Below are 25,417 nucleotides of genomic sequence, written 5' to 3'. Positions count from 1 at the left end.
AAAGAATCGATAATTATATTTTTTTGGATGATATCATTGAAGATATTTAAAAGAAGTTTTTTAGCAACATCTGGTAGGTTGGTTAACATGGGGTATTTTATGTGATCGATACCAGGAGAAATATTTATGCGGTTTTTAAGGGCAAAATCTAATTCAGTTTCAGAAAATGGTTTTAACAAGAAGTGATTATTTGAATGATGACTTTATGTAGGTCGTGTAGGTGAATTTTGAGCAAATGGAGGACATACTTTATTAAAAAAATCGTCTAATAGATTATCATTGAAGGGTTTTATACTAATAGGTGCTTTTCGATTCATTTTGTTGGCCTGTGACCAAATATCCTTAGAGGAGGTATTTTTGCTTAAATTAGAACACCATTTAATCCAACTAGCTTTGGCTTTTTGTTTCAACTGCTTTTTAGTATGAGCAGTAACTTTCTGACAGTTTAGATAATTATCAAGGCTTGGTGAACGTTTATACAATGCTAATGCTTCTTTTCTATCATTAATTATTAGATCGCATTCTGGGTCCCACCATGTTGGAGGCGATCGATTTTTGGATTTAAAAATTTTGTATTGAGGAATAGATCTAATTGCAGCATCATTAATGCAATCTATTAACAATCTATAACTGTCATAAAGTTTTATGTTTTATTAGAAGAGGTTTTTGCAATTTCAATATCGTTAGTTTGCGTTTTAAATTCCTTCTTTAAGATTTTATTTGGCCTAATGGAGAAAAAAATATCAAACACATACAATTTTTGGTGGACAAACGTCCACCATTTTATGTGATTTTAGAAAACTACGGAACGTATCCCTACTTTTTCAATGCAAGTAAAGTCTCTTTTATGCGATTTTTTTATGCGCTTTTCTCTAGAACGTATCCACCGCATAAAACGAGACCTTACTGTACAAATAATAAAGTTATAAATTGTCAAACTTAATAAAACATTTTGGGTGGCGGAATTTAGTGCCGGTGAGTGTATATTTGGGCTCACAAATCAACCAGAATAATGCAGTAAGTGCACAAAATTAACACAATATATCTAGCAAATACAGCATATTTTGGATAACACGATAATGCCTTTCATTTCATCTACTTTTTATTTACGTCAGTTCGGTATTCAATAAAAACTTATTGAATTGTTACTTCATGGTCTCAAAGTTTTTTATTATAGTCCAAGTAATGAAGCTTAAATAGGACAAAATCTCGCAATTTTTACAGAATGGATCGATTTGCTTAAAAATTTGAGAATAAGTAGTGGATAGTCCAAGGATCAAAATCTATATCATGCCGAAAGGCGCTTTTACCATGGGGTGGTTGCCACCCCATCTCGGTGGTGAAAATTTTTTATTAAATTTTAGTCGCAAAAGTTGGTAAAAACGTTCATTCTAAACAAAAAACGTTCTATACATTTTTTTGATAAAATTGACAGTTTTCGATTTATTCGCTATCGAAAGCGTTAGTTTTATATCGAAAAAATCAATGTTTTTAATAAGTTTTCTGCTAATAACTCCAAAAGTTTTCGTTTTATCAAAACAACTTTACTTAACAAAAATGTACATTTTGAAAAAATAAACAAAAACGTTTTTTTTTTAATTTTCTTTAGGACCAATAGTAACCAAGTTATACTTTATTATATGTTGGCTCCTCTTCGTCAAATGCTAAATATTCTAGTTTCAAAGTCAAAAGACGGGAAAACTATGCATTTTTCGAGGGCAACTTGTTTAAACTAATTTAAAGCACTTAAAAATATCTATCACCAGAAATAAAAAAAGTCTCTAGCTCAAAAATTAAGTGACATAATGAAAAGAATGTCAGTCCCTATTTTTTTCAGCGAAAAAGTGATCGCAAGCAACCCCCTAATCACTAACCTAATTAAAATTAGTCATTAACCTTGTTTGGTCTTTTTTACTTATGTATTATTAATAGGTTCTAGTAGTTTGACCGGCTTAGAATGATAAGTTTTAAAAAAAGTGGAGTTAAAAGCGAATAACGACTTTTTGTAGTTTGAAAAAAAATGTCCTCTTCTTCAGAATAGCAAAATTAACATCAGAGATACGAAAAAATGTTTAAATATGAAATTGTAGCTTATTTAATTTCCAAGAACATGGTTTACAAAATTTTTTTACGGCAAAAATTCAGTGAGCTATTGATAATTGAAACTTATAATAACATGCAAAAACCACCTTTACCAACCCTTTCAAAGTCACCTCTTTTTGCGACTGAGGATTTTGAAAAGGTTTAATATTACTAGGTTTATAGATATTGTAAAAACCTACAAAATATGTTTTATATAACTTTCTAAGATAAAAAATAGAAAAGTTACGGTTAAAAAAGCAATATATTTTTTTGAAAAAAAAAAGAAGAAATTCAATTGGAAGCATAATAATGTAAGTTAGCGGTGTATTTGGTTATTGGCCTTATTCATTATTCTTTATTTATGTAATATAAATAAATTCTAGAAGTTTGACTGGCTTAGAATGATTAGTTTTAAAAAAACTGGAGTCAAAAGCGAATTACGAATTTTTGTAGTTTGGTAAAAAATGAATTTTCTTCAGAATAGAAAGATTAGCATCAGAGATACGAAAAAATGTTTTGATATAAAATTGTAGGTTATTTAATTCCCAAGAACTTGGTTTGAAAAAAAATTGTCTACGGTAAAAATTGAGTGAATCGTAATATCAAGAAACATTGATTTTCTCTATACAAAACTAACACTGGACTAACTGATACCACTAGACACATGGCAAACCGGACTGGATATCATGAATTATGGTTCTAGGGAAAACTGGCATGTGGCAAAAGAAGTTATAAACCAGGACAAAATCAAATGGGCAATAAACTCATTCGAGCCATATAAATCACCGGGTCCGGACGGGATTTATCCAATACTTCTACAGAAGGGAAACGACCTTCTTTTCAAAAAATTGTGTAAGATACTGCAGGCTAGTTTAGGGCTGGGGTACATACCAAAAGCATGGAGGCTGATAAGGGTGGCTTTTATGCCCAAACCTGGCAAAATCGGACAGGAAAGGGCCAAGTCTCTGCGGCCATTAAGTCTGATGTCATTCGTACTGAAGACCTTAGAAAAACTGCTCGATAGGCATATCAGGGACGGTGTATTGGTTGAAAGTCCGATACATCGGGGACAATATGCATATCGAGCGGGAGTCTCCACAGAAACGGCACTGCACCATCTTGTACAGAGAGTGGAGTACGTTCTGGAAAACCAAGAGGTGATGTTGGGTGCATTTCTCGATATTGAGGGAGCATTTGACAACACCTCTTACGAAGCGATCACAAGGGCGATCCGTCTAAAAGGAATAGACGGAACAAGCTGTAGATGGATAGACTGCATGCTGAGAAGCCGTGTGATATATGCTACGTTGCTAGGGGATACAGTGTCAGCTCAGGTAGCCAGAGGCTGCCCACAGGGGGGAGTCTTATCTCCTCTATTGTGGAATCTGGTCATGGATGGCCTGATAGCTAGACTCGACAACGATAGGCATCACGTCCTGGGCTATGCGGATGACCTAGTCATCTTAGCCCACGGAAAATTTAATGGTACAGTCAGAGATCGAATGCAACAGGCTCTGACAGTAGTTACAGAATGGACTTCAAATGTAGGGCTTAACATCAGTCCTCTAAAGTCCAAAATCATGAAATTTACTAAAAGAAGGAATTCAGAGGAATTGGGTCCTCTAAGTCTAAATGGTATACATTTAAATCTGGTGAGTGAAGTAAAGTATCTCGGGATAATATTAGACTCAAGACTTACTTGGAATCAGCAGATAGAAAGAATAACGAAGAGAGCGGTATCTACGTTAATGGTAGCCAGACGTACTCATGGAAAAATGTGGGGTTTGAGACCAGACATGGTATATTGGACTTATAACATGGTAGTAAAACCCACAATTACATATGCATCAGTGGTATGGTGGCCAAAAGTACAGCAAAAAAGTGCCATCATCAAATTAAGCAAGGTGCAAAGACTTGCTTGTCTCGGGATCACGGGGGCTATGAGGGGCACACCTACGGCAGCTATGGAGGCACTACTGGATCTCCCTCCTTTACATATAACAATAAGAGGTGAGGCGAGAATGGGCTATTATAGACTGCGAGAAAACCTGAGCAACGTACCAGTTAAGTCAGGACATAGTAAAATAACGAATGAAATTAATGATGCCGAATGGATGATGATTTCTGACCATATGACATCAAGATATATGCCTGAAGTACCTTTTCAAGTGGACATTTGCCCACGAGACGAATGGGACAGAGGAAACTCTCGACCCAGACTGCAGGGTTGCACCTGGTATACGGACGGGTCTAAAACTGCAGACGGTTCGGGCGCAGGAATATTCTATAGTGGTGGAAATTTCAACATTTCTATTCCACTGGGAGAATGTACCTCCGTATTTCAGACAGAGATTTTTGCAATCTTGCAGTGTGCAAGAGAAAACAACCTGAGGGCATTCGAACTGCAGCGGGTTAACATATGCACAGATAGCCAAGCAGCCATTGGGGCTCTTATAAGCCCTAAGGTGAACTCTAGGCTGGTGTGGGAATGTCGACAAGAACTTGATAGACTGGCACAACATAACAGTGTTATACTGGTATGGGTTCCAGGTCATCGGGGCATATACGGCAATGAAAGAGCTGATGCACTTGCCAAGAGAGCATCAGCTACAAAATACCTGGGTCCAGAGCCGGCCGTGGGAGTGCCAAAAAGCACCGTCCGCGAACGAAAAAAAGCCTGGATCCGAAGCCAACACAACTCACACTGGGAGAGTGTACCCGGTCAAACACATGGCAAGATGTATATCGGACGGACATGTGCTAGTAGAGCTGAGTTACTGCTGAAAACAAGCAGGAATCAGCTCAGAGTCATAACAGGTTTCCTCACTGGACATGCGCCAGTTAAGGGTCACCTGCATACAATGGGGCTGTTTCATGGAGACTTGAGCTGCAGACTCTGTAACAGAGAACCTGAAACAGTCAACCATATTTTGCATGACTGTGAGGCATTGGATCGGAGGCGGCAAACACTTTTCGGAGACATCGAAATGACTCCAAAATTATATGGCACCCACCCACTAGACCTGTACAAGCTGGTACAGGGTTCCAGAATTCTGGAATGGGTTTCATAAACAATGGAAGATGTACAATAAGCCAAGTGGCTGCAGTACAACCGGTTCACAACAGACGGCTTCCAGGGAAAAAAAAAAAAAAAAAAAACACTTTCGATACCGAATAAATCGAAAACTATTAATTTTATCAAAAAAAATGTATAGAACATTTTTTGCTTAGAATGAATGTTTTTATCAACTTTTGCTGTCAAAATATAATAAAAAATTTTCACCCACGAGATGGGGTGGCAACCACCCCCATGGTAAAAGCGCCTTTCGGAATCATATAGATTTTAATCCTTGGACTATCCACTACTTATTCTCAAATTTTCAAGCAAATCGATCCATTCTGTAAAAATTGCGAGGTGAAAAGCTTCGGTTCCTGGCCTATTAATGCCATTTTATTAATTGCTCTAATTATTATTTTCCATAAAAACATTCCCCTAGGTGGGTCTTAGAGAAGCTATTCACCAAGCCTTACTAAGAGAAGGCTACTGGGAACCCAACCTTCGAGAACGGCTGACCGGCGCACAACTTATAGGCCGGCAAGATCATGCAACACCGTTCGGCGACGTTGCCGTGCTTGCTCGAGGCCAACTGTATGCCATCCATGCCGGGAACTTCATGCTATTGCAGGATCCGTACCAGAATGACTGCGATGATTGCTACAATCCGAGAAGATGCGAGAGACACGATTGTCAGGTAGGTAAAAGCCTTTCCATAATAACTAGTTTACTTTATGGAGATTTAAGGTACTATGAAGCGTTTCACGTTTAGAATAGAACATTGCGGATATAGCGATTTCTTATGAGCGATAACAGCGCGGCGATGCCATGCCGTACTGACTAGAATGAATCGTATATCGGCAATCCAGTATCCACCCGTACGCGAGAGGTTTGGCAATACTGATCTCCGTAAGCATAAAGTTTCTATTCTTAACTTGAAATAAAGTATATATAGTACACTTTAGAAGACCAAAAATAAGCATTTTTTCAAGATTTTTTTTCTCAGAACCTTTATTAAAAATGAACATAAAACTTTTTACATATTAATATCTAACTCTTAGAGAATACAAACCATATATCTTTTTTAATTTATGCACATACACTAATATTGTAGAGGGCGCCAAAGTCGTGGCCTCGAAAAAAAGTAGTTCCGATGGCGGACAGTTAATCTCGGGATTGGGATCTCTAAAACAAAAAAAATCGTACGGGATTTGAAAAAGGAAGGTTTTTACGTGACAATTTACCACCGTTGGTGAAAAATTTCACAAAAAAACAGAAATTTGAAAAATTCTGTGAAAAAATCGCCCGTTTTTCTTCAGTTTTGCATGGTTAAAAAATATTTATTTTTTATTTTTTGGTCAAATTGTGGTAAATTGTCACGTAAGAAACCTTTCTTCTTCAATTGCAGTACGATTTTTTTGTTTCAGATATCCCAATCCTGAGATTCACTATCCGCCATCATTTTTCGATGCCTCGACTTTTGTACTCTCTAAGAGTTAGATATTAATATGTAAAAAGTTTTATGTTCATTTTTAATAAAAGTTCTGAGAAAAAAATTCTTGAAAAAAAATAATTATTTTTGGTCTCCTAAAGTGTATTAGTACCTTAAGACAGGTACATATGCAAAATTATTAAACTTATTTCAGATTTTGTGGACTGTATTATAGATGTGGTTCAAAGGAATTGAGAGAGGTAATTAAATGTTATAAAGACAATCAAATTCATAAAAAAGGCTTACCCATATACATAACTGTTATTTCCTTCGCGATATCGATAATCGTCACAATCTGCATATTTCACTTGAAGCGGTGTACATGTACAGTTGAGTCCGCGAATCTTTACCCGTGCGTCATCATTTAAAGCATACGAAATAAGTCGATGACAAGTCGGAAATTGAAATTTACTAAACGCAACTACAAGTGACAGTAAGTGACTTGCTGTTCATGATAAGTCGGAAATTGAAATTTACTAAACGCAACTACAAGTGACAGTAAGTGACTTGCTGTTGCGTTTAGTAAATTTCAATTTCCGACTTATCATCGACTTAATTCGTATGCTTTAAATGATGACGCACGGGTAAAGACTCAAGGACTCAACTGTATACACGTCATTGTATGCAATTTAAACTATTGCACAAGGAGAAAGAAAGTATGTTCATTACGAGAGACGGAACCATAGCGAGTCGCGCTATTTCAGCATGTGGTACTATACTAGAAGCAGTATCCCAGAGAGATTCATTAGCACGTCTGTTGCCTGTGGGGGTAAGGGACCGTTCAAGTATTACGTAACGCAGGTTGGGGGGAGGGGTTAAAAATCTTCATAAATCGCGTTACGTAATACTTGAACGCTCCCTAAACACAAGAAAGAGATTCTTGGTCATTTTCACCACGCTGTAACTAGTGTATACCACTAATAGATAATAGAACAGGGTGTCTGTTCTATTCGAGGTTCGAAACCAGAGAGAGTCTTCGTTTGCCGGGTCTAAGAAAATGTATCTACATACCTGGTTAGGGATAAAGCTAGGTACCAGGAATTATTATTCAGGGTTGGCCTAAGTAATTCTTTTTAATATTTAGGTTGAAAATTTAGGATTCGGTACAGTAAAAAGTATATTATTTTTCGCATGTGAAAAATTGAACACTTGTAATATACGACTATATGTTAACAATTTACATATAAATATTAATAAATAAGACAACTAAATAAATCACGTAAACCATGACTTATTTGTTCACTGTTTAGTCTATAACAAAGAAAAACCCACAGAATGTCAATTCTGGTGAATGTAGAGGATATATTACAACAATACATGCGTCAAATTTGATGCATGATGAACTTTCTGATTTCCAAAGCTATTTTGTGAACGGCAGTTCTGTCCCTATTTTAGTGAAAGAGGGGATAAAACAATTTTTATAATTGTGTGATCAATTTTATCTAACAGAATAACTTACACAGCTGTATAAAACTCTAATCGACTTGTTATTTTTGTAGTCAATATTACAAAAATGAATTTCAACACTTCACAAGTTAAGGTTTCAACATGCTCTCGGTTTTTTCAAAGCTTTTATATAATCAATTTATTTCTCCTTTCAGCCTTACAGTCCACACAATCAAGAAATATTGGTAGCCCTGTGGACTGTCAAGAGGATACGGCACAGAGATGTCGACAGAACTAGATTCGATCTGGAATATATCGTGTCTCCCCTCAACGCAAACAACGACCAAATCATCATGAGAAGAGGGAAATTCAACTACGCCATTCCGGGACATGTTTTCGCTGTTCGAAGCGGTAAAAGCGAAAAGAACTATCCAGAGGTAAGAAACTTGTGTATAGTTGTTAAAATAAAAGATAAAATAGATAATATAATATATACACACCGGTATTTAGGCGTCAACACCGTTTCGGTAAGGATCTATGAAGGAGTATCACTTAGCCGCAAGCCCTTATCCCTGGCCTACTGCTCCCCCACAGGCCAATCAGACAGCGTATTCCAGTCTAAGCCTCATATTCATATATTCGAATTTTAAACTGCTGCGTTAGCCTTTTTGTTTTTCCATTCACCGGGCCAGGATTTGAACTCACTTACATCACAGCGAAGTGATGTGTGGGCGACCTTGCATCCCGCTTGGCTATCCGATCGACTAAAATGCAGAATGAGTTCTCTAAATAAAGACAAAGCTTAATTTCTTCTTCTTTTGGCATAGTAACCTTGGATGTGAGTTGGCCTGTCTGGTCATGTCCTACCATTCAGAACTCTCCTGTGCCGTTCTCCTCCATTGTCTTACATTCATAGTTTTCAGGTAGCCTTCCAAGTCATCCAACCATCTTGTTCTGGATCTTCCTTTTTTCGCCTTCCTATCGGCTATCATTGTAATTTTTTCTCTGATGATTTTATTTCTTCTTTTCTCTGGACATTTTTCAGCCATTATAGTCTTTGACTAACAAATCGTACAATTTCGTGCCCTTCATTTAATTAATTAATCTCGTCGTTTCTCCTTATTCTCCATGTGCCGTCTTCCTCTTGCTACGAGCCATATACTTTTCTCAGTTTCGCTTATTTTAAGCACTCTTTTCATGCTTCAGGAACAATTTCCTTGAATGCTTCCATTAGTTGTTGCTTGATCCGACTAATAATAGCCACATCGTCTGCATATTGGTCTTACATTGGTTTTTCTGATCACTGCCTCAAGAACTAGGTTGAACAGCATATCTGTTAGTACGTCTCCCTGTATCACTCCCACGTAACATTAATGTTAAATAGGGGAGACAGTCCCTCCATCTTTTTTAATGCCCTTTTTCCTCTAATGCAAAAGCCTAATTTAGAAAACATTTATTGTGCCTTTCGTTCATTTCTGTAATGATTATTATTTTGTTGCAGGTATATAATCGAAAAATTCCTCAAAATAACTTCAAACCGCAAGTTCCTTTAGGTGTAGATTCCGAGGGACACAGAAACGTGTTATACAGCTACCCAGGCTTCTTCACATCGCTTCCTGCTCAATATCTTCCACCGGGTGTCAGCGATGATACACAAGAAGCACAATTGTACAAAAAACTACTTGAAGCTCTTGCGTCAAAAACCAGTACCACTCAACAAGAATCCTCACACGTTTCAACGACTACGTCGATGGAAGAGACCACTAAAGTGACAGGAAGTAGTCAAGAACAAATACCTACCACGCCAAGTATGCCTACGTCGCCAATGACGATAAGTGCTACAGCTAGTACTGTTCCCGAAACAGTGCCAACTATGAAAACCACTATAACTTATTATATGCCAACTGGTGAGGAAATACTAATGCCTGAAACCGAACTACCAACAACTCAAAAGTTTTCACCAACTACTAAACCTTCATCTCGACCGACCAAAAAATATACTACAAAATCAAAGACTACTAAAATACCTAACAGCACAAAGAAACCCACGAAAACAACCTTTTCAACCACAAAAAGACCAACCACAACACCAAAAACAAGTCAATTACCTAGCAGTACAAAGAAACCGATAAAAACAACAATTTCTACAACGAAGACACCAACCACGACTTCAATCATACCGTCTACTACGAAAATGTATGTTAAACCGTTATCACGTACACCAACTAGTCCAACGACTACAAAGATAATCAAAACTAGTACAACACCAATACCTGTTACCACATCTAGACCAATGACACAAAAAACTAGTACCAAAAGACCTTCAGGTTTTACCAAATTTACGAAACCTTCCAGAAAAACAACCATACCAATAACTACAGTCACCACAACAACAAGGGTCACTACAACATCTCCAATGCCTCCTACTGTTATTTCCACTCAATATCAAGCTCCAACGAAGACAACTGAACATGCTGAGGGTACTTCTACAGAATATCAAACTTCACCACAGCCAACTGCATCGACTGAAGTCATTTCAACACAATATCAAGCTCCAACAAAAACAACAATACCTTCAACAGAAATGCCGACAACTATCGTAACTACAACATCTCCGACAACATTGATGTCGACCACTTCTCCACAAGTAGAAGAAACTTCAACTGAACCAGCAACCGTTACAGAAGAGACTGGTACAACAAAAATTACAACTACCAATTTTGAAACGACAAGTACAACATTACCTTCAACCGAATATGAAACGAAATTACCTACAGCAGAGATAACAACAGAAAAGACAACAGTACCTGAGGAAACGGTCACAACAAGTTTGGAATCTACCAGTACTGAAACAACGACGCAAACGCCATTTTCAACAATGACAACTACAGCTTCAACAACAACTAAAACTACGACAAAACCGACAAGTCGCAGAACAACAACTCCAAGCGATTTTTTAACCGAAGCTGAGCCCTACAACGGTCCTATTTATGTAGGATCTGTAAAAAATGATTATTCTTTGGACGACATTTTCGGTCCTACGACTCAGACAGAAAAGCCTACAAGCACCAGTACTACAAGACACACAGAGTCTGATATATCTCAACAGTTGTTTGGTGGCGAGTTACCCGAAAACTCCAAGATTATCTTTTCTGGGTTTTATGAAGCTTCTACAACTGCTAATGAAGACAATGATCGAAAGAAAAAAGCGAGTCAAATTCTGACAAGTCAAAGTTACGAAACTGAGGTTAGTTATGAAGTGAATAAGAGGAGTAATACTGAGTCTGTTGGTGTTTTGACAACAAGTACTTTGAGAACACCGACAAAACCAATGTTTAGGAAGAGTTTGAAGAACAGAAAATTCGACTACACCAGGAAGAAACCAAGTAGAGCTTTGAAGACTACATCTACTACAACAGCTGTTGAAACTACAACGATGGAAAGTACTTCTGTACAAAAAGTGACAACAGAAGGGACTGCTTTGTTTGCTGATCCTCCTGTAGAAGAATCTGTTGCCACTACTACACAGGCTGTAGAAGAAACCTCCAATAGAGAAAAAGAACTGGAAGTTTTCACCAAAGGTGCTCCGGCCAATATATTAATCCCACCACCAGAAACCCCCACTAGAGCCATAGTTAAACAAATGCCGACCAACAGAACTGATTTTGTTATATACAAAGCTGAATATCCCGACGAAGCAACTCAAGTGAGTATTCCAGAAAATACCAAAGATGTTTTTGATGATCTAGCCCTAAGGTTAGTCAGCCATGCTAAAGGCTTAGAATATTTGAATAGAACTAATAGAACTGCCAAAGTTGCCAAATATAGAAGGCGAAAACCCTACGTGTCTAGGTCCAACAAAAGACCTGTGAGGAAGAAAAAGGAACCGGAAGAGGAACAAAAGACTTAATAAGCTGTGTGAAACACTTGTATTAGCTGCAAGAATATAACTAATTTAGAAAAAACTGATTATCACTTAAGTTTTTGATCATTTTATTTGAAAATCAGATATTTTTGAAAAAATTTGCAATGTTGCCAAATATATACATATTAGTAAACTTGTTCACATATACTTCCAGACCATAAATAAAATGAAGACAGACCATTAGGCTACTACGTTAATTCTGCCTGTTAATTAGTTGTACTCATGCTGTCGAAGTGTAATCAATCTCTGTTGTGAAGTGACAAAGCAGTTTTTTCTATCATATTGGTAACAAGTATTATTTTAGTAAATTAATATTGTAGTCTAAGTAGAAATCTTTCATCCATTGTGATCATGCCATTACCTCTCAACTGTTGATCTTGAAACAGCTCTTTTGTATGATCTAACTGCAGGCTAGTGCCTAGTTATCTTTTATTAAGAGCCCTACACAGAGGTCCTTCTGGAAATCATGTCGTCTGTCTGTCTGTGCGATAACCCTTAAAGAAAAAGCCTTATGAGTATTGAAACATAGGTTCCTCAGTTTCGTCCGTAATTGTCCTGGCTTCAACTCCATATAAAAGAGTAAATACCGTTTTTCATTGCATAATACTGTTTTTATCTTATTGAAAGTGCTTCTGGCATCTCAATGTATTGTTTTATATCAAGGCTGCAGTTCTATTGTTCATTTAGCTCACATCCCAAGGAATTGTATCTGAGTACTTTCTTTAAAGCTTTTCCTTTAACATAGAATGAATACATCACAGTTGACATCTCGACATTGTACTGTGACTAAAAAACTCTACCATGAAGTAAAAACCACTTCTATGTAATAGGTATATTTATTAAAATTTTTAAAAAATCCCAATGGATTGAATAAATCTAGGGCCGGCAGACTAAAGCACATAAGTCAAAAAAACCGATTTTTCTTTTTGTACATGCACATGTCCATATATTTTTTCTCCACCGACTGACTCAAGCACATACGTCATACACGTTTATTTCACATTGATTTTAAGTAGCGTACTTTTTCAACCTTTCAATTACTATAAATCTTTAGACGTTATAAAGAACATAAGTTGACTTATGTGAAAAAGTACAACTGATATATTCAGTTTTGCTGATTTATAAGCATGACTTAAGTTGTTAGGTACATCAAGTACTTGACGTTATCGTCTTCCTTGTTTAAGAATATACAGATATTTAACTTTAGGTACCTACTTAAAACATGGCTAAGAGAGAAGCGATATTCAATGAATATTGGGTAATGGGTATATAAAGTCGGAAAAATGAAAGAATACTCATGAACGATCACATCAATCACTTATTTTGTATTTGCTGTCTTTTTCTATAAATAACAAACGTTTGTCATAGAAAAAGACAGCAAATACAAAATAAGTAATTGATGTGATCGTTCGTGGGTATTCCTTCAATTTTTCGACTGTACAAAAAAGGTCTGCTTACATGTCATCATTAATAGAGATTGCAGAAAAAGCTTCTCAAAGACAACGCGAAATAGATCCAGAAAACAAAAATTTCGTATGAAGACGTATAAATATTTTGTTGTAATAGATGTACTGCGTTAAGCTATTTGTAGGGGGTGGCAATGAAGAAACGGTCTTCAGTAGGTGGTACAAAAATTAATGATATGCGTGGAACAACTGTACCTAAAAATAAAATATCCGAGGACAAAAGGAAGGAAATAAAAAACCATATCTTGTCTCTTCCGTCGTAAGAAAGTCACTACACCAAAAGAGTACATCAAAGAAGTATTTGCCTTCCCTCTTAACAATCACCAAAATATATCAACTATTTGTCTATCAAACCTCCTTCAGACCAGATCAAACCAGATCAAGCTTACGAATCTAAAAAAACGACACACAGATGTATCAAAATGATAGTACCGTAAAAGTGCATACAATACATGTGATTTACAACAGTGTTTACCGACTCCATCATTGACTTCTTATGTAGCTTTTTATAAACGTCAATTGTGGACGTTCAATTTGACTGTACATGGCAACAAGACTAGAAGAGCTTTATGATATGTGTGGTATGAATCTACTGCTGCTCGAGGAGCGAATCAGATTGCATCGTGTCTCTTTAAACATCTTCAAACAAACCTAACTAAAAACACAAGAAGTGTAATATTTTACTCTGATACCTGTGGAGGTCAGAATAGAAATTCTCACGTGGGTTCTATGTTTACGTGGGCTGTAGATAATTTACAGTAGAGGGAATCAACCATCAATTTATGGTTCCCGAACATAGCCATTTAGAAGTTAAACAATTCATGGAATAATAGAAAGAAAAAAGAAAACAGAAATCCAAATATATCTTCCTCATGACTGGAGTCAACTTATTAGGCCAGCAGTAACAAATTTCAAGTTGTCGAAATACGGACTTTTTGGATTTTACTTTGGTATTAAGAAATAAAGATGTAGATGGAAAGCAGTTTAAATGGTTGGACAAAAGGTGGCTCCGCTATGATAAGGAATTTAGAATGGTATCTTACAAAGACACCTTACAAATGGAATCAAATTTTCACAAGATACATTTAAGACGGAGAGAATCCTTTATGGGTCTCCCCCCAAAATCTCAACTATCATCAACACTAGGCGTGTTGATGCGCAACTTCACGCGCAACTTTGATACATCATTGATTCAATTTCTATAATATTCTAAATATTTATTTTTCTTAATATTATGTATCCGAGTTGTTGTGAATATGATAGGTCGTATCCAACTTGGGGCCTATGCTTTTTGGATATACATATCAAAGTTGCGCGTGAAGTTAAGCGTGTTAATGACAGTTAATCTTTTGGGCTGCACCCATCCTTCATACCTAATAACATTCCAATTATATCACTATTGCCTTTAACTATATCAAAAGACAAAAAGATGACTTAGTTTCTCTACTAACAATAATACCAAATTAATGTTTTCCATAAATTTTATATAGATTTCCCTAGTAAGGAAAATGTAGCTAATATGGATTGATGGAAGAAAATATTGTGTTGTAACAAACTAAAATTCCTAGTTGTGCTGTTAGACATAAGTCATATATACTTGTGTTATTTTTAACATAAGTCAGGAAAAACAATTTTCCATACTTTTTTATAGAGTCATACTTAGCTACAAGTAAGAACGTTATACACACTCTCATAAAATGCAATAAATGTTTTTAAGAAATATTGAATTATTTTTTTATACAGTTTTATTCGATTTCTGAAAATCTATAGTTTTTGACTTATGTGCTTTAGTTTTCCGACCCTACAAATTATGTCCAATTCGGAACGTTTTCGGACCTATCAGTCCATCATCAGTGAATTCAAATAATTGCTAAATAGCTCCAGAACCAAACAATGGTTGAAATTATAATTCAATCTACATTATGTTGAAGTAATATTGATCAGGCTAAACGCCGATGTTAAAAGATATAACCTCCGGGAACATGGTGAAACTCTATCAAGAAACTCAATCAACCATCTTAGACCAACGTTGACTACCAAGTTGGCCAACCAAGTTACCAACGTTGGCCTAAGATGGTTGATTGAGTTTCTTGATAGAGTTTCAGCATGTTCTGGGGCTATTTAGCAAGTATTTGAATTCACTGATGATGGACTGATAGGTCCGAAAACGTTCTGAATTGGACATATTTTATTCAATCCATTGGGATTTTTTTAATTTTTAATAAATCTACCTATTACATAGAAGTGGTTTTTACTTCATGTTAGAGTTTTTTAACTATATGGTATACAGCCAACCTAGGGAACTACCCCCTTTTTAGTTTACTCTGTGAGTATTGCACTGTATGTATGGTAAATACTGCCTCTCTAGTACCAAAGCCTTTTCAAAATCCCAGTTGGTTTCCCAGCTCCCTCCATACTAAGAATTATTAGTTGGTTAATTAGTTAAACATCAAAGAAAGAAACAATGCGATCATAAAAAGCGGGTCACTCGATGAATTATTCAAGTTAGATGTCACGAATTTTCTAAACCTGTTGTCCGATTTGAGTGATTTTTTAGTATGTTACAGCCTTATTCTTTATCAATATCGCTATAATATTGTTGATAGACAGGTAAATTGTCATTGTATACCGGGTGTAACAATCATACTGTGTTTATTCCTCAAAGTTCGGAACAACCTGTGGAATGTTTTAGCATAGATAAAATATTGGAATTAAACCTCAATGGTGGCATTAGGCTTTCTTAACATTTTATTTTTTGATTTATTTGTTTTTGTTGGATAATAAAAAAGTTAGGCACGTTATTACTAACCATGTTCTTCATCAATACAGGGTGTTTCTAAATAAGTGCGACAAACTTTAAGGGGTAATTCTGCATGAAAAAATAATGACCATTTGCTTTATAAACGTATGGCCGCAAATTCTTCGGTTTCGAGATACGGGATGTTGAATTTTTTGTTACAAACTGACGATTTATTTATTGCTCTAAAACCGGTTGAGATATGCAAATGAAATTTGGTAGGTGTTAAGAGGTATTTATGCCGCATTTTTTGACATACAATTAAGAATTTTATATTCACTATTTTTGTGCATACGGGATGTATCTAAAATGTTTATACCCGTATGCACGCCAATGTTGAATATAGAATTATTAATTGTATAACAAAAAATGCACGCACAATAACTGTCCCTTAAAACCTACCAAATTTCATTTGCATATCTCGGGTTTTAGAGCAATAAATAAATCGTCAGTTTGTAAGAAAAACTTCAACATCCCGTATCTCGGAAACGAAGCATTTGCGGACATACGTTTATAAAACAAACTGTCATTATTTTTTCATGCAGAATAATAATTACCCCTTAAAAGTCGCACTTATTTAGAAACACCCTGTATTGATGAAGAACATGGATAGTTATTAACGTGCCTAACTTTTTTATTATCTGACATAAACAAATAAATCAAAAAAGAAAATGTTAAGAAAGCCTAAGGCTACAATTGAGTTTTAATTTCGATATTTTATCTATGCTAAAACATTCCACACGGTGTTCCTACCTTTGAGGAATAAACACAGTATGATTGTTACACCCGGTATACAATGACAATTTACCTGTCTAGCAACAATATTATTATAGCGATATTGCTAAAGAATAAGGGTATAACATACTAAAAAAATCACTAAAATCGGACAACAGGTTTAGAAAATTCGAGATATCTAACTTGAATAATTCATCGAGTGACCCGCTTTTTATGATCGCAAGTGTAAATAAGTAGTATTGCCAACAATGTAATAAGTACAGTTATGAGCGCACTAATAACTGCCACAATAACGCAAAAGATGGAAAACATAATAAGTTGTGAAATAAAACGAGATGAAACTAGTAGAGGTAAGAAATTTAGCGATAGAAACCTATAAATTGTCATTAAGTATATTGATGTATACCTTTAGACGTATTGGAGTATGTCAATTAAAACTGTCACTGTCACAGTGGTACTTGCCAAACTCGTCCGATGCGTCTAAAGGTGGGTAATAGTAATGTCCCACCTGTACTAGTAGGTCTGGATCCCGCGTATGAAAAAAAAGTTGATTAATAGCAAGCTGAAAATTTGTTAATAGCTTAAGGGTGTCTAGTCGAATAAACTTTGATATGTGTGAACACTGGAACAGGGGCAGTTTTAATTGTGGAACAGGTTAAAAATTTGGAACGGTCACAGCACGAAAACGGCACATTTATTTTGTCCGACAGAACAGACTTAAACTCTTCGAACAGAGATTAAACTCTCATGCAAAAATCAGACTGCTATTTATCACCAAATGGGCGTTTTAATGAGTGGAACATGTAGAATATGTCAAATGACAGGAATTATGACAGGCGAAAAATAGCAGTCTGATTTTTTCATGAGAGTTTAATCTCTGTTCGGAGAGTTTAAGTCTGTTCTGTCGGACAAAATAAATGTGCCGTTTATGTGCTGTGACCGTTCCAAATTTTTAACCTGTTCCACAATTAAAACTACCCCTGTTTCAGTGTTCCCATATATCAAAGTTTATTGGACTAGACACCCTTAAGCTATTAACAAATTTTCAGCTTGCTATTAATCAACTTTTTTTTCATACGCGGGATCCAGACCTATAGTTTCATCTCGTTTTATTTCACAAGTTATTATGTTTTCCATCTTTCGCCTTTTTTGCCGGTTATTAGAATGCTCATCACTGTATATGGTTGAAACAATGTTAAGGATATTGTGCATAAACAGATATTGCATTCTGAAGCAGGGAATGAAAATTACAGGGTTAACTTCGAATTAACCAAGAGAAACTTTTTATAGATGATATTTTCATCCATAATTTTAAAGAACTTCAGGAAATCTTAAATTGTCCAATAATTCCAATAATAGTCCAAGAGGTAGCGCTGAAAAATCTCTTTGAATTTACTAAAGCTAGATTTTTCAAAGGTGATTACTGTGATTGTGTAGAGAAACATACTGCGGTCGGTCAAGCGAAACGTAGAACAGGGGTTACTGAGAGGGTATCAAAGTTGCTTTCCTACGAAGGTAATTAAATCCATTTACTAAGGCTGAAAATCAGTACACACATTCTAAATTAAATATAAATAAAAGTTATTATAGTCGGTCAGCTGTATGATGGGACAGATTCGGTCGGTCGACCCCAGTGAATGTACAGGGTTATTCAGTATATTTTGACCCCCCTATAAACTGCTTTATTTACAGAATTAGAAAAAAATGTAAAATACAAAAGTTATTCGATTGTTTTTTTATTTTTTTATTTATTTATTTTACGGATATACCATTTTTACAAAAATACTACGTCATTTTAAATTATGATTTTTTGACATATACAGTATGTCCCTGTAAGTTGTATCCATATGGAAAACTTTTTTATTATTAATTTTACGAAAAAAAATTATTCTTTATAAAAAGCTCTGCATGGTCCAAAACCTAAGATTTAACGATCAAATATCAAATTTTTTGAATATTATACGAGGTATGTCAAAAAGTTTAAATTTCACTCAAGAGTAAAGTAGCTTTATTTTTCGTAATATTGGAAATTGCTATTATGAAAAGTTGTTTGGAATTAAAAACTATATTCTAATATGCAATTATATCCTTCTAATTGAAAAAAAAATTTTTTGAGAAATTATGGATAACTATCATTTTTTCAGTTATTTCAATTCTGATAAATCTTTTATTATTAATTTTACGAAAAAAAGTGATTCTTAATAAAAAGTTCTGGATGGTCTAAAACTTAAAATACAACCATTTTATATCAAATTTTATCAATTTTATACGAGGTATTTCAAAAAAGATAAATTTAGATCAAAAGTAAAGTACCTTTATAGTTCAAAATATTTCAATTAAAAGGATGTAATTACGTAGTAAAACATAGTTTTTAATTCTAAATAACTTTTCATAATAACAATTTTCGATATTGTGAAAAATAAACGTGTTTTACTCTTGAGCGAAATTCATATTTTTTGACATACCTCGTATAAAATTGATAAAATTTGACAAAATATGGTTGTATTTTAGATTTTAGACCATGCAGAACTTTTTATTCAGAATCACTTTCTTTCGTAAAATTATTAATAAAAGAGTTATCTGAATTAAAATAACTGAAAATAATGTACCTAGTTATAATTTAAAAAAAAAAAAATTTTCAATTAGAAGGATGTAATTGCATACTAGAAATACAGTTTTTAATTCCAAACAACTTTTCATAATAGCAATTTTCAATATTGCGAAAAATAAAGCTACTTTACTCTTGAGTGAAATTCAAACTTTTTGACATACCTCGTGTAATATTCAAAAATTTTGATATTTGATGGTTAAATCTTAGGTTTTGGACCATGCAGAGCTTTTTATAAAGAATAACTTTTTTTCGTAAAATTAATAATAAAAAAGTTTTCCATATGGATACAACTTACAGGGACATACTGTATATCGTACTAGTGACGTCATCCATTTGGGCGTGATGACGTAATCGACTATTTTTTATCGGAATAGGGGTCTAGTGCCAGCTCATTTGAAAGGTTATTCAATTTCCTATTCAGTAATATAAACATTAACATGATTAATTATACAGGGTGTCCAAAAAATTTTTTTGTAATTAAATTAACTGTTTAATTAATAATTCAGAAAAAAATTGACACCCTGTATAAAGAAAGATCTTAATGTTTATAGTACTGTATAGAGAATTGAATAACCGTTCAAATGAGCTAGCACTAGACCCCTATTCCCATAAAAAAAATAGTTGATTACGTCATCACGCCCAAATGGATGACGTCACTAGTACGATATAGGTATATGTCAAAAAATCATAATTTAAAAATCGAATAACTTTTGTATTTTCATTTTTTTCTAATTCTGTAAATAAAGCAGTTGACAAGGGGGTCAAAATATAGTGAATAACCCTGTACATTCACTGGGGCCGACCGACCGGCCCTGTCCCGTCATACAGCTGACCGACTATAATAACTTTTATTTATATTCAAATTAGAATGTGTGTACTGATTTTCAGTCTTAGTAAACGGATTTAATTACCTTCGTAGGAAAGCAACTTTGATACCTTCTCAGTAACCCCTGTTCTACGTTTCGCTTGACCGACCGCAGTATGTTTCTCTACACAATCACAGTAATCAACTGTGAAAAATCTAGCTTTAGTAAATTCAAAGAGATTTTTCAGCGCTGCCTCTCCGTCTATAAATAATACATGTTCTAGTGTAACTTGACTTAATCTTATATTTTTGAAATTTAATTGTTACACTGTTGTCATAGTAATCCTGTTAGTAATCCATCCTCAATTTAAATTTCACTGTATCATTTTATTTAATTATTAGAATAGTTATTTAAAAAATGTATATACTGTTTCTTGAGTAAAATATATTTTTTATACTTTTGTTCTATTTATTTTACCCCACCTCATCTTAAAAAGATATTAAGCAATAAAATGTTATTATAGATTGATAAAAAAGACTTACAAGCTCCTTCTTTGGCGTGTTTATAATCGGGTTCGGTTTTTTCTGGGATAAATTTGCTAAAACTCTCGGGTAGAATTTCCCGAATTCGCTGGTAATAAGATAGCCTGCAAACAAAGAACAGGAAGTTTAAATCATAAACTTAATTATACCCTTTTTACTACAAAAACACGCCCGATTAACATCACTAATTAGGATAAAGGATTATATTATTTGTACAGTAAACAATAACAAAGAAAAATTTCTCTGACAAGTAATGATGCCTAACTTCTCACTAAGAGAGACTTGGTCATAATAAAAAGTCATATTCTAATATTCTAATGTTTTGGCAGTGCTCTGACTTCAGAAATTTTGATTGATGTAAGCATATTTTTGTAGTAAAAAGGGTACAGATGTTTCTTTATGATTGATCTTACCTCATACATTTCAACATAGTTTCTCTAATAAACTTAGGCTTGGGATGCTCATCATCCAAAGTCAAACAGGAATCCCAGTCCTCCCAAGACCATCTGAACTGGAAGTTGCTCAAGTGATAAGAGAACCAGTTAACGAATCTATCGAAGCAAGAAACGTTCATAGTATCTATTCGGTTGAATAGCATCTCAGTAGCTTGTGCAAGTACTTGAGGCATGGTAGAGGGTTGTAGTTTACACAATTCGATTAAAATAGCACCATAGGCGATTTCAATGTATCTGAAAATAAAGAAATCAATAAAGTATTTGTAAAGAAACATTTGATTAGGCGAAAAATAAATAATATTTATTTATTAATAACAAAGTGATATAAAACGGGAAGTAATTTATTCTTGTCTTGCTATGGCGCGTCAAATAATATATCGCTTGTACTATTTTGACAACCTTAAAACACTACTTCCAGGAGCAACTCTGGAACCAAAAGTCTGAGGTTAAATTTCTCATTAAATCTTCTTATACCTCATATAGCATCTTTGGGATTAATACCTAATACACCTTTAATACCAACCTTGAGTTGTAAGCTCTCACTTAACTCCTCATTTGTTATTCTAGTAGTTCTAATAAGGTAGGAATTATATTTGCGGACAGACAGACATGAAACTTAAAGGATATATTTGTTTTCTTCTTGCTAAGATGCGTCAAATAAAATATATCGCTTGTACTATTTTGGCAACTTTAAAACAGTATTTCTGGTTACAACTCTATAACCGTAAGTCCTAGGTCAAATTTCTCACCTTTATTTTATTTTATTTATCAACGGGCAATCACCCAATTAAAATACAGTATAAACATTAATCACAGGAGATTTATAACCCAACTTAAAGTAAATTTAAAAATTTTAATCATACAACCTAGGAACATTGAATAACAAACATTAACAAAAAATGTACAAAACAAGGATATCAAGTTATCACACACAGTTTTTAAGCTGAGCTGAAAATTCATTTGGAAAACTATAACAATCTAGACCTTCCGAATATTGGTTAGCAAACCTAGGTGTTCTGGACATGAAGGAGTTGTGTCCGTAGTTAGTGTGATGGGGTATAATTGTATAATGTAAAAAGGTTGATTTAGTCTCGTTTGTCAACTGGGAACATGGAGGCTAATTTTCTCCAATAGTTGAGGACCAAAATTATTATAGTGTAGTGTAGTATATTATAAAACATTGTGAGATCCTTATACATGCATCGGATTTGGAGAGAGGTTATGTTGAGAGACTTTTCTATATTAAAATAGTTAATTTCATCAACCCTCTGGTTTTGTTTAAATGCAACAAATCTTAAGAACTTGTGCTGAACTCTCTCGATAGCTAGAATATGGGTGTTATATATAGTGTGGAGACCAAACACATGAACAGTAATCTAGGTGAGGTCTCACAAGTGAACAATACAGTATTTCTATGGATGGGATATTTAGAAAGTCTTTAGTACAATGTTTGATAAACCCTAAAAGTTGAAGTGATTTTGAGACAATAGATGAGATATGGGGGATGTAGGATAAGCTGGAATCGAGTACAACACCTAGGTCTTTTATCTGAGATACAGAGTCTAAAGGACAATCCTTAATAGTATAGATATGATTTGTAGGAGTTCTATTTTGACCAAAAACCATTAACATTAACACTTTTTAACATTAAGTTCCATTCCGTTGCTATCACACCTTGTCAAAAAAAGCTATAAACACCTAGTGCTTGAGTGATGTTTTCAATGATTTCTCATTTAAAATCGAACGAGTAGGTAGAGAGGTAAAAGTGCAAGCGGGGCTATTTCTACGTAGCATGCATTAAAACGCATGTATTAGGCACGGGAAACACTATGTGTTTATAGATTTTTTTAACAATCAAAAAATAAATTTTTAGCAATGCAAATATTCAAAACAGATATAATTTGACTCAAACTTTTAAAGGCGGTAAGCAGAATTGCTATTTTATTTTTTATTCAAAAGGTTATTCGGGTTCAAAAATTGCAATTTTTCGATTTTTTGAAAGTTCAACCGCGTCTATCTCGAAAACTATGCATCCTACGAAAAAACTTGTAGGAACATTTTTTGGTTAGAATGACCCAAAAAATACTAAAAAATGTTTTGTTTTGCGAGAAATCGCTGTTATGTAATTCCTCAACTTCTTTGTTTATAACAATCTTATCGACATCCGGATCAACTGTTACCCAAAAAATTCGTGTTCTATGGGCCAAAATACATAAAAATAAGTCCATCTGAATTAAGAAGCCCCCCCCCCCGGGCGACAGGACTAAAACACAATCTCTATCACTATTGTAACGTTTGAAAAAAACTCCAACATTAATTTAATATCCCAATTCCCAAAAAGAATGTCTATTTTTTTAATTTATTTTGTGAAGTTCAATATCATTATAAGATCCCAAGCCGACCCTGTATACAGCCATGAAGTATTGCAGCAACATTTCAATGTGTTACAAGATTCCTGTTTATTTGAGACGCAAAAACAGAATTTGTAAGAAGTGTTGACAAAAGTACAGTTCTAATGCGTAGATGAACTTTCTAGAACAAATCTTGAACTGAAAGTTGAGTTCTTGTCAACTAAGCATCCCTAAGGATCAAAATCGCTCGGTACTTCCGTCGTATTTTCCCCGATCTGTGGCTTCAGACCGAAGCGCAGATCAGTCCGGTTTGATTTCTTCAAGCGTGAAGATCGCTTGCCGACTCACCCCAAAAGGGCGTGGTGCCTTTTGTTACCCGCCGGTAAAGGGTATAGTATGTCGTTCTGGAAGATCTAGTGTGAGGGCACGATGTTTTTTTTACCCCGTAGTGAAGTTGGGTGCTCTTACACTGTGTTTGAGTTGTGACGCAGTACTATACGCCGGCGTGGTATGAAGTCCCTGTATCTTGTCCAAGTTCCTGTTTAAATGAAGTCTTCCGAGTCCCGATTGATGTCCTGATGTAGACATTTTGAGTTCCAGTCCCGTGATGTTTATCCAGTTGATCAGTGGTGTCATGGTGCGGGAACGCGTGGGAACGCCGTTCCCGCACTGGTTAAGAAAAGAAAAAAAATAATAGAAAATTTAGGATTTGTAAACAAAAATTAGCAGTGCGTTCCGGCACTGCGTTCCCGCACTGCTAATTTTGCCATGACACCACTGCAGTTGATTGCCCCGAAATAAAAAGGAAGCCATGAAGCCCACCTCAGGTCGATGACCCTGTTTGTTTGTAGATGAACCCCCTTTCCGTGTAGTTTGTGACGTGTGATAAAGGATTTTATTTAAATATGGTATGATATATTTTTTTAAATTTTGCAAGGATCCCAAATGGATAAATATTTTTGTTGGTAAAGAGTTTTGAAAAATAATAGTTGTTTGTGCTTTCATGATGCAACTTGTAAATTAAAATGACAGTGACTTTGACCTTTGACAGCTGCGTCAAAATTTTGTTTTGACATACACTGTCCAACAAGTTCTTTTGTCATTCTTTTGTTATGTTAAATTGAAGATTTTTTTTGTAATGTAAAAGATTTGTAGATATTTTGTCCTGTAAAATCATTTCCTGTTAAAAGTTTTTTTGTTTGTTTAAAAAAAAAACACCGTAAAGTTTTAAATAAATGTTTGTGAAAGTGTATCTATCATCTCATTTCTGTAGCCTTTGGAAAAATTTTAACAGAAAACTAATGCAACTGTATGAAAGTTTTAGTTCAGGAGAAAAGAAAGAATATGGCATAGAAGCCAATAATAAGAAAAGATGTTGCCCAGTCTAACCCCAAAGAGGAATCAATGATGATTGTTCCCCCGATTGGTACCCGTAAGTAAGAAAGTATCCAGTAAGTACCCATAGGTGAAATAGAGGATTTATTTCAAACGGCGTCCCTTTTTGTTAAATAGTAGAAAGATCCTCTAGTCAGAGTAAGTACCCTTATGTATTTAGTTATGGTAGTGTAGTCATCTTAACACCCCTTCACCCTCCCTAACGAATCTACGACCTAGCTCCCGCACAACAAATGAGCTGCCGTCCCGCAACGAGGCTTTATGTGTCTGCTTCTTCTTCTTTAGCCCCATTCTTACCCCCCAGTACCTCTATAGATAG

General features: G+C 34.9%; 2 protein-coding genes across 2 annotated transcripts in view; one reads left to right on the top strand and one right to left on the bottom strand.

The window, feature by feature from the left end:
* LOC126879220 (uncharacterized) overlaps positions 1-12,921 on the top strand; it is a 31,070-nt gene extending 18,149 nt beyond the window's left edge. Inside the window, exons 3-5 of the mRNA XM_050642277.1 lie at positions 5,580-5,834; positions 8,231-8,452; positions 9,517-12,921. Coding sequence (XP_050498234.1) covers positions 5,580-5,834; positions 8,231-8,452; positions 9,517-11,925 — 2,886 coding nt within the window. The 3' untranslated portion in view covers positions 11,926-12,921. The remainder of the gene's footprint in view (positions 1-5,579; positions 5,835-8,230; positions 8,453-9,516) is intronic.
* Positions 1-25,417, bottom strand: part of LOC126879221 (nuclear cap-binding protein subunit 1) — an 84,567-nt gene that overhangs the window by 52,024 nt on the left and 7,126 nt on the right. The window contains exons 4-5 of the mRNA XM_050642278.1: positions 21,311-21,586; positions 20,898-21,001 (exon numbers count right to left, since the gene is read on the bottom strand). Of these exons, the coding sequence (XP_050498235.1) occupies positions 20,898-21,001; positions 21,311-21,586 (380 nt within the window). The remainder of the gene's footprint in view (positions 1-20,897; positions 21,002-21,310; positions 21,587-25,417) is intronic.

The sequence above is a fragment of the Diabrotica virgifera genome, chromosome 1, assembly GCF_917563875.1.
Source record: "Diabrotica virgifera virgifera chromosome 1, PGI_DIABVI_V3a".
Taxonomy (NCBI): domain Eukaryota; kingdom Metazoa; phylum Arthropoda; class Insecta; order Coleoptera; family Chrysomelidae; genus Diabrotica; species Diabrotica virgifera.
The sequence above is the reverse complement of the archived record's forward strand: the minus strand, read 5'-3'. Positions and strand labels throughout refer to the sequence as shown.